Raw genomic sequence first — 11,110 nt, forward strand, 5'->3', positions numbered from 1 at the left:
TTCTAGTGTCTTTACTTCTGAATCAAACGTTCAAAACAAATAAGGATCTGTATCTTCAAAGATGGCGGCAATCTGGATTGCGAGCTCCGGGAACGAGATTGAGCCTGCGCGGGGACGTAAAAAAAGTAAACCTGTCAACTTACGTGTGCTGACGCAAAGTTAGAACTGCTATTAGTAAGCTATTAGCAAACGCATGTGAAAGTTTCGTCGACGGACAATATACAATACCTTTGGCACTAGCGATTGCACCATTATTATGAAGTAAAAAGATTAGCTATCAAATAGATTAGTACTGAAATAGAAAGATTATATATTTCGTGCTAAATTTATGTGGCAAGTGTGAAATATTGGCGCTGTATAATGCCTTATCGAATTAATATAAATATGCGGATTATATGTCAAAAATATTGGGCCTGGTAACTAGGTAACCAACTAATCATGCGCTTCGAAACCGTATGCACTTTCGGATATTTCATAGACATGGTATTGGAATGGGAATTATGTTATAAATGAGAGATAGGTAAGTGGTACACAGTATTATTCCAAAGTACATAAGTACAAAGTTGACAAAGTAAAAGATTTTTGAATGATTTCCTAGGAATACTGCTCGCTTTACTTGAAGTGAATATCCTCGTATTCAATAGTCATGAGACAAATCTGATACAAATCATTCTTATTTAATAATTGTTATTATAGTAAAATAATTGGACCGAATAGGTTACTGTAGGCCCAGATTTGATAGGCCAAGCATGGAACTCGGAAGCACAATTAGAAATAATTCCTAGCGCTAAACACATGTTTCAAATATTTCCCTTAGTACTTCACTTATGAATATATACATGTTTAATATGCATGTTTAAAGTCACTTGTTAAATAATGTGAGCAATGTCAATTCAAATTTCCACTGACAATGCGGACAGTCACTATATGATTATGCAAATATAATAAGCGAGCCATAAAATTCGTTGATGAACGTTTCCTATTCCATTTGAATCACACTTATACTCGGCCATTTTGTGGCGTCGTGTAGATTGTATTTCTATTTATTTAACTTTCATTGAAAAGCTCTGTTGGCTCACACACATTGCGAAAGCAAACTTAAAAGCCTCAACGACCACCAACCGCGCTTTATCGTATTACGTAAAAATAGATATTGATTATTGTTCGAAGTCAATCTTGCCACTCAGAATATTGTCCGAAATCTCTGGCAACAAGAAAGCCCATCTGGAAAGCGGATGACGAACTGAAACTAGCAACAGGACGTAATCACAAGAAACAAGGAAATTTAGAAACATTGCTGATTGATACCTTCCAGAACCAAGGTGTCATACTATATCTTATTTCCTTATTTTTTGTATGTGCGTGGCCGTCTGGCATTCAGAATATACAAGTGGACATATGCAAGCGGATGCGAGTGGACCTTAAAGCTGTAGCGAAGCAACAACAACAGATTTGGAAAAATGGTGGAGAGACTATACACGAGGCAGGTGGACGTTGTCAGTAACAAATGCGAGTGTAATGTTACAAATTTAATTAATGAAAGCGATTCATTCCACGAAAATTTCAGAAGACGGTCTGATCCGACAGAATGTGGTTTCTTACCGACTATAATCGAAAACCTGGAGGGATTTCAGGCTACAGAAAGCGACGAAGCAATATTACGAACAAGGTTCGGTCGGCATAAAGATAGGGCTCGTAGAAATTCATACCCAAACAGCATTCACGAGGGTCTGACGGGGCCCAGACCTGCCAGTGGTGTGACCAGATGTAAACAAAGTCCAAGACAGACAAAGTGTCGAAAGTGCAATTCGAGAGATCCTATGCTACGCGTTAAAGCAATCCCGAAGCAAGATAATATCGTTTTTGATAAGCATAAACTTGATAAAATCGAAGAAGGGGAATCCCAGTTGGAATTGGCTGAGGAAAACGACGGGGACCGTGAGAAAGATGCAACGGGACATGATATGGTAGATATATCAAACTATTCTAAGATTATGACAGGCAGAAGAGGCAGCTATCCTGTCGATTCGACAGACTTTTTCCAGAGTAATACATTAGCCCGGGACATCAGAGATTATAGCGAATGCAAGGAGAGTATAGTTACGAGGTGGATGAAATTCTTCTGAGATTGAATTTATATTTAAATATTGGCTTTACAGCATGTTCGAACATAGATTTATGATGACGAGATATTGAATTATTGATAATAGCTATAGAAAGCTTTGTTAGCGTATAGCTCTTAATATGCAAATTTCAGAGGCAACATTAAATATTTAAGAATAGTCAATAACATATTCTCATCATGTTTCTAATATGACTGATTCAAAAACTTCGGGATCATTCTGGAAATGAGAACTTGAGGAAATACTTCTATTATTGTCCGCTAAGGAAGCTAAGCATTTTAGCGAAATCACTTCCAAATATTGAACATTAAAAAAAAATGCGGAAATTTTCAAGTACATCGCACGCTTCTTTAGTGTTTGATCGCGCAGTATCACAAACAAAATTCGCGTGTTTGCACTTCGATTATCAAAACAACAAGCTCGACTAATCGCATAATCTGATAGGAAAATTAGGAATTAGCTGGAAAATGGTATGAAAACTGTTTCAGGCATTCATAATCTTGGCTTATTTTAGCTTTCTCACCTGGGGTGCTGCATACTGATAGAATACCAAATAGTGCTACAATCCACCTAAAATGCGATGTGCAACGTGATCATGACGCTGCAGTTTTAGTCAAATGTATAAATAGGCCAAACCTAGCCTCCTCCGCAAGCATCTCTTATATGTATTAAAAATATGCATGGTTGACTTTGGCTAGCCGTGTCGGGGAGCGAGAAAAAATATAGAGGATTTTTTCCTCACCTTCCATGACACATGCAGCTAACCCATGCCTATTAACCTAATATAATTAACGCATAAGAGATGCCTGCGGAGGAGGCTAAGCCAAATCTATCTACGACGCTGACATCAGACATGCAGGCATGATTGCTCCAATTTCCACAGTTTCCTAACAGGGATGGAAATTATATTCTCCTTTTCATAAACAAAGTCATATCGTAGGTAAAACAAATTAATACTAGTAGCAGTTTTTATGTCACGTCCGCGTCGTAGTTTTGATCGGCGTCTTAAACTCGTTAAGAGGAATTATAAATTTCTGGTAAACACGTAATACCCGAAAGTAAGTTAAAACTGGCTAAATACTAGCGCTTCAGTTAGAATATAATTTTATATATGAAAATGGGTCCCCCTGAAATAACGTTCGATTGACGTCGTCCATGGTTCGGGTGCCCATTTTAGCCGCGCCGTGCCAATAAATTTACTGTAGACTGAAATGTTAACGGAATAGTTAATGCTTGATTTTCTTTTCAATTGTCACCGGTTGAAGGAATCCGCTACGGTCAAATTCTCCCAAATAGACAGAAAATAGGGCGAAAAAACTTCGGTGGAAAACTGTTAATTGGCGCTCGAAAGTCACCCTTAGTGAAAGGGTTGCAAGATTACTGAAGAAAGAAGCCAAACGTGGTTGTAGACGGTCCTTTGATTTCTTTGTTTAAAACAAAGAAAACAGCGATTATGTTAATATTATTTTGCTAACTCATCCAGTAGTCCGGCACCCTGCTCAGTGAAAGTAAAATATGAACATTAAACATGCACACTAGGGCTGGCGTGTGAGACGAGACAAAATTGACACACACTTCCAGTGTTTAAAACCGCGGACCGCAAATGTCGAATGCCATAACCTAAACGTCAAACCGCGGTTTGCGGTTCGCCTTTGTCTGGCGGCTTTGAACAAAAAAATGGCACGTTTTGTTTTAATGTAAACTCACTCATTCAGGCCCCGTGCGCCTCATTGGCGCAATAGGCCTAGATGATGATGATGAAACTCACTCATTATAACGGGAAATAAACGTCCATGCAATATCGTTCGCTCAACGGACTGCTATATTTGAACGGTCTCCAGGACACGTAACTACATGTAATGAGAAATATATAAAGGCACTACGTGTATTCACTCCCAGCATTCCACTTACAATTTGTAATTCTAGTCTCTATCAGTTAGATAATTAGCTGTCGCGTTTGTTTTGTTTGGGGCTGCGTTTTTTTCCACGTTTTTTATACGCACGTACACGTACGGAAAATTTTAAATGCTCTTCAATTTTTATTATTTAACATCTAGGTCAACTAATGCATACTAAAATAAGCAGAAAACTAAGTTCCTTCCATTTATTCACTTAGGTTTTTCAAAGGTAACATGTGTAAGGATTTAGACTTTCACGTGCGTGTACGTGCGTATAAAAAACGCGTAAGTGGAAAACAGCCTTTGGTAGGAGCTATGTGCCATGTCGTATCATTTATTCACTTCTGTACAGTCTAAGCGTTGAAGCATAGTCAAAGATTTGAGGCTGACCTCTACTCGAATCACTGATAAAAATGCTTAGCCAAAGCCACCACTTCAACTTTCCCCATTTATCTTTAAGGGCCTTATTATTATATTTATCCTCAACTTTACTTATTTTCCTTATTGATTTATTTCCTTGCTTATTTTCCTCACTAAATTTCCAGCTATAGCTGGCAGTTTTAGAATAAAATTTCGTGATAGTGAAATGTTTTTTAAATGTATTCTAGATGTGGCAGTTTGCCACAATAGCGTGGGAGGGATACCCCATCGTAGGAGGAGCCCTGAAACTTCCTACGGAGGCACTTGCATGCGGAATTGTAGGTGGTAGGATTGCACAGGATATTTGAAGAGGACAAAATCTTGAAATTTAACGAAACATCCAGCTTGTTCTCAAGGCACAAAAGGATTTTAGTTCACTGGCAATTTTATATAAACATCTGACTTGTGACAGAATTACTGCAACCTCCAGTACTTGGAAAATCGGCTCTTATTATACATGCATATAGAGATTTGAAAAGAATTGGAATAAGAAAAATGAAACCAAAATCGAAATTGAAGATCGTAAAGGACATAAAAAATAATAATAAAAAATATTCACTCAGGAAATGACTTTATTGTGAATCAATCAGATCTGATTCATCTTCAGAAGTTATGCAAGAATATTTACAAAAATTTTCATTGTAGTTCGGAAGACATTTTGGAGGGTAGACTGATGTTGTAATCATCTAAAAGAGAGGCTATGATCGTAGTTATTGAGAAAAAATTTAATGGGGTTAGAAATAGTGACAATCAAATTGCGTCTGATCGGTGTAAGGGTCAAAACAATAGGGTCTGTTTGGTACTGGATTTTAATCCGCCACTTAATTGTTCAAAAGTCACCTTGCAGGAAATGCAGGGTATAGTTGAGATGTGATCGGATCTTTTTAAGGTTTTCCTTGAAAAACCATTGTTATGTTTTTGTATAGACCGAGGAACCTTAAAGATCATCTAGTCAGATCTAAGTTACCTAGTATTGAAACGTCAGGTACAGGCATTATTAAGTGTGGTAAGTATAATGATCTCACTCCTTGCTCCGATTTGTACAACTGTATATTTTGTTTCTCTATATTATATATATTACTTTTCATGTGCTCTGACCTTTTCTCGCTCTCCTACCCTTTCTATCTTATTGTCTGTCTCTAACTGTCAATCAGTTCTAATTCTATTGTCCAAGCTTAATTATCTATAAATAGCAGTTATGTATATTACATCACCCTTTTTTTTTAAACAATATTAACATTTAACAAAACATAATTCAATCATATACTGAATGTCCAAATCTATCAGGTTTTCCTCTGACTCGGCTCGATCGTCGTGTCGGTATTTGATCTTGATGTCCAACATTTGTTGCTGCTGGTAGTGTGATGGTATTGTTCCTCTTTTGATGACGTTCTTTCTCATTATCGTCATCACTGTCCGTATCATCCCTTGGTTTTGGTATGCGTTTAAACTGAGACACATTTCGTGTGATAACGTGTCCGTTCTTGCTTCTTGCTTTAACCTGTGAATGTGATCTGTGTGTGACTACGTATGGAACTTTGTTGTAATTCGCAGTCAATTTGTTCTGCTTGTCCTGACGAACTAAGACATAGTCTCCTATCTTAATTTCACTCTCTTTTACGTTTCTTTTTTCATTCGCATATTCTTTGTTGTATCGCTGTCTCTCCATTTCATTCTTTTTGGCAATATTGTGTTTGTTAACAATGTTCCGCTTTTTCAATTCTGGAAGCTTTCCTTTCACTGTACGGTTAAATAGTAATTCCGCTGGTGGAACTTTCGTGGAAGAGTGTGGTGTTGTCCTGTACTGTAACAAGAAACGATGTAGCTCTTGCTGCCAGGGTCTTCTTTCAATGTGAGCGGTTCGTAGCGTTTTTCCAAGGGGCTGCATGAATCTTTCCGCTTCTGCATTGCCCTGGGGCCATTTAGGTGTTGAATCAATATCTTTAATTCCAAGAGCTGTCAAATAACGATTATATATTCTGCACTATTGAAAGGCGGTCCATTGTCTGTCTTGATAGTTGTTGGGATGCCATGACGGGCGAACATTTGATCTAATTTGGGTATGACCACAGAAAGTCGAGCGTACTACTTCCACTTCGGGATATCTGGAAAAGCGATCAATTGCGACCAGAAGGTATTCTCCCGAAGGAAGTGGTCCGTAGAAATCCAAATGTATCGTTTCCCATGGTCCCTTTGGCATTGTTGTCGTTGATATTGGCTCTTGTGGTGGTGCTTTACCCACTGCCTGACAAGGAATGCACTTCTCGATTGTTGCTTGCACCATTTTGTCAATATTCGGAAACCAAATCTTTTCTCGGATTAATGATTTCGTTTTGGTAATGCCAAGATGAGTTTCGTGCGCAATGTCAATCGCACGTTGCTGTAGCGATTCTGGTATCACTATACGAGAACCACGAAGAACCACGCCCTTTGTTGTCACAGTAAGTTCGTCTTTTACTTGTTTATAAGGCTTGACTACTTCGTAGTGCCACTTGTTGAGCTTTATAGCTGCCCGAACTCCTCGTAAGGTTTTGTCCTTGTTCGTTGCTTCTTCGATTTCCTCTATCGTCAGTGCTTTCGGAACACTGGAGCGAGCAATAAAGTTTATGTGCTCCTCAGTCATTTTCTGCTGTTTGTAGCTTTTTCCTGTTGGGTGGCGCGATAGATAATCAGCCGGATTGTTAGCTCCTGGCTTGTATCTTACTTGAAAAGCATAAGGTTGTAAGCGTAACACCCAACGTTCTATTCTTGCTGATGTTTTGGAGTTTCTGTTGCCATAGATTACTTCTAGTGGTTTATGGTCTGTGATTAGAACGAATTCGTTTCCGTACAGGTATAGATGAAAATGTTCCACTCCCCAAATAATAGCCAGCGCCTCTCTCTCGGTTTGGGAGTATCTTTGTTCGACTTCTGTTAATGCTCTACTCGCATATGCCACTACTTTCTCGTCGTCTTTTCCTTTGTTTCTCTGCGAAAGGATTGCTGATATGCCGACTGGACTCGCATCAACCGTTACCAGTGTCTCTTTATTTTTGTCAAAATATGCCATGCACGATGCTGAAGCTAAGGTGGAAGTTAACGTGTTGTATGCGTTCTGATGAATGTCGGTCCACACGAAAGGTGTATTTTTCTTCGTTAATTGGCGCAATGGAGCTGTAATGGTTGCAAATTTCGGAATATACTTGGCACTGTAGTTTGCCATGCCGAGGAGACTTCTTACTTCAGAAATGGTTTTGGGTACCGGCGCGTTCTTTAAAGCTTCTACACGTTTGGGGTCAGGTTTGCTGCCGTCTTTGGAAAATACTTGTCCGAAAAATTCCAGTTTGTCATTCAAGAAGCTACACTTAGCTTGATTCAAGCGTAGTCCTTTGTCGGAGATTCGTTTTAGACATTTATTCAAGTTTGTGTTATGTTCTCTGTGTTTTGCCATATACTAAAATGTCATCAGCTATATTCTTTACTCCGACTAATCCTTGCAATTGGGTTTGTAAAGTGTACTGGAAAATCTCAGCAGCTGCATTGGTGCCATAGTTCAGCCTTTTGTATCTGAAAAGACCGATGTGTGTACTGAATGTAGTAATGTAACGACTGTCCTCGTGTAGTTCTAGCTGATGATACGCCTGTGTAAGGTCTAATTTGGAAAAACACGTTGCTCCATTTAACTCAAAACTGATGTCCTCAACTGTTGGAATAGGGTGTCGTACCCGTTTTATAGCTTCGTTGGCAGCGCGCATATCGACGCATATACGAACGTCCCCGTTCTTTTTCGGTACTGCTACAATTGGCGATACCCAAGGTGTAGGTTGGTTTTCTGGTACCCGTTCAATAATATCGTCTTTCTCTAGTTGTTCTATCGCGTTCTGGACCTTCTGACGTATGTGATAGGGAATTCGGCGTTGTGGCTGTGCTCGGGGTGTTGTTGTTTTATCAACGTTTAATTTGATTTTCTCTTGCTTGAGTTTACCCAACCCGTGGAAAACTTTTGAATGTTTGTTTAGAATATTTTGGAGTTCACGATCTTTTGTTTCAGTTACTTTGTTAAGATGAAAACTTACCAGGCCAAGTTCCTCTGCCGTTGTTGCTGATATTAGATTTCCGCTGTCTGTCGTTTCTGCGACGTAAAAAGTTGCCACTGCAACTCGACGGCGAGTCTCAATAGCTTCCTCAAACTTGCCAATGAACTTTACTGGCTTGCTAGATACGCAAACGCTTTTATGTTCGTTTTCTTTAATTCTATTCCTGGTATTTTCTCATATGTACCTCGGTCGATGACATTGACGTTGCGCCTGTGTCTACGGTAGCTTTGAACGATCGTCCGCATACTTTAACATTGACTTTGGGGGTCTTGTCATTAGAAACTGTGTATAAATATTCGTTGTCAGAACTGTCCGTCTCGCTCTGAACTTCATTTAGTGGATTTAGTGGTCGTTTGTATTTCTGTTTCGGTTTCATTTCATGTTGAAAAGCTTTTGTCTGACGTTGCATCTTTCCTCGACACACTCGAGCAAAATGGTTGAGCTTTTGACATTTCCGACATTCTTTACCTTTAGCTGGGCATTGTCCTTCATGAGGATACGTACCACCGCAATTGTGACACGTTTCCGATGTTGTTTTCGATGATACTTTGTTAACACGATCTGTATTTGTGTCTTTTGATTCGATGTCTCGCGCTTGAAATGTACTCATCTCGGCACGGCGACCATCGATGAGTATAGACTTCAGATCGTATGTTGGGTCTCTTAATGCCTTTTTCCGAATCCGTGAAGATGACCCAGCCGTAATAATTTGTTGTTCGATTTCAAAATCTGCGTTGTGGAAAGAGCAAGTCTGTGCTAACGTCCGTAATCGTGTATGGAATTGATCAAGGGTTTCGTTCGGTTCTTGTTTCGCTTGTCTAAAGCGGTAAACTGCGTATCGGCGATTTTCTTGCGGTTGGAAGTATTCGTGAAGCTTTGTTTTCGCGGCTTCGTATAATCAGTTGCGTCTCCCGTATCAGGTATTTGTCTAAATATCTCGCGAACCCGTTTGCCAGCTTGATATAATAGCAATGCGCGTTTTCTTTTCTCATCCGTAATCCCACTAGCGAGGATGAACATCTCGAAATCTTGGATCCAAATGTTCCAGCGCGTGCCTAAGCTTTCGCCAACATCAGCGTCTGGATTAAACTCTGGCAATGGTTGTAGCGAAACCGATTGCGTATTTACTGTGATATTTTCTTGTGGCTCGGCTTGTCCTTCAGCCATTCTCGTCGCCAATATAATGATCTCACTCCTTGCTCCGATTGTTTCTCTATATTATATATATTACTTTTCATGTGCTCTGACCTTTTCTCGCTCTCCTACCCTTTCTATCTTATTGTCTGTCTCTAACTGTCAATCAGTTCTAATTCTATTGTCCAAGCTTAATTATCTATAAATAGCAGTTATGTATATTACAGTAAGAAGCGCTGCCAAGTGTGTAATTATATTGTCTTGCGGACTAAATTTGGTACCTTTTCAACGGGTGGAGTTTATCACATAGATCATGCCTTTGATTGTGATTCGGAAGGGGTGATTTATTTGATAAGTTGTAATTAAGACAGGCATTTATAGTACGTCGGTAATACGGTTATACGGCATTTAGACTGAGATTTATTAATAATCATAAAAGTTCGTTGTTACGCTTTGCCAAGGGTCAGGGAGGGATTTGTGGTCAGAGTTTATTTGCACATTTTTTTAACAAGGACATAAAGGATTAGGCGACTTAAGTGTTGAAATAATTTATGTTACTGATATTAATTTAATAAACCAAATGAGATGGAAAGTTTTTGGATAGATCCTATAGCATTAAATGTGAGAGAGGAAACTTAAGGTTCATTTATGTATATATATGCAAATGATATATTGTTACTAAATAATAGGCCTTAGGACTAGGAAGAGAACATTTCTGAGGAAGGGGCTGTACCCCATAATATATTACAAGATGTATTTGATTCAATATATTTATGTAAAAAGTTTATTTATGAAACACCAGACGTGGTGAATTGAAGTTATTGACACTTCGTGTTCGTGACACCCGTATTTTCTGCATGGTCTTTAATTACTGATAATTACTTCTTAATAAATTGTTTAAACAATTATATATATGCACATATAATTATAGGAATTATATATATATATAAAAAATTATAATTATATATATATATATATATATATATATATATATATATATATATATATATATATACACCCATTCGCAAAAACGTTGGCCGCAGATAGATAGATAGATAGATACTCGAAGTCTAATTAGAAATGCATATAATCACATTTGCATGGGATTTCAATCATATTACACAACATATGCAATTCTAATTAAATTTCGAGTATCTATCTATCTATCTATCTGCGGCCAACGTTTTTGCAAACGGGTGTATATATATACATATATATATATATTATATATATATATTAATATATATATATATATATATATATATATAATATATATATATATATATATATATATATATATATATATATATATACATATATATATATATATATATATATATATATATATATATATATATATGTGTTTATATATATAATATATATATATTTATATATATATATATATATATATATATAATTGTTTAAACAATTTATTAAAAAGGGTCTAGATAAGTCATTA

At 37.7% G+C, this 11,110-nt stretch overlaps 1 protein-coding gene across 1 annotated transcript; it reads left to right on the plus strand.

Moving 5' to 3' along the window:
- The first annotated feature begins 527 nt into the window (after positions 1-527).
- Positions 528-2,737, plus strand: LOC114516858. Its single transcript, XM_028536448.1, has 2 exons — positions 528-1,483; positions 1,568-2,737. The coding sequence occupies exons 1-2, from the start codon at positions 1,461-1,463 to the stop codon at positions 2,124-2,126; spliced, it is 582 nt and encodes a 193-aa protein (XP_028392249.1). The 5' UTR covers positions 528-1,460; the 3' UTR covers positions 2,127-2,737.
- The last annotated feature ends 8,373 nt before the right edge of the window (positions 2,738-11,110 follow it).

Source organism: Dendronephthya gigantea, unplaced genomic scaffold (genome assembly GCF_004324835.1).
Source record: "Dendronephthya gigantea isolate DGI-Jeju-01 unplaced genomic scaffold, DenGig_1.0 000006F, whole genome shotgun sequence".
In the NCBI taxonomy this organism is placed as follows: domain Eukaryota; kingdom Metazoa; phylum Cnidaria; class Anthozoa; order Malacalcyonacea; family Nephtheidae; genus Dendronephthya; species Dendronephthya gigantea.

Coding starts and splice junctions, on each gene's coding strand:
- LOC114516858 (XM_028536448.1), top strand. CDS start 1,461: ATGGTGGAGAGACTATACACGAG. Junction 1,484..1,567: donor GTGGAGAGACTATACACGAG/GCAGGTGGACGT, acceptor CGAAAATTTCAG/AAGACGGTCTGATCCGACAG.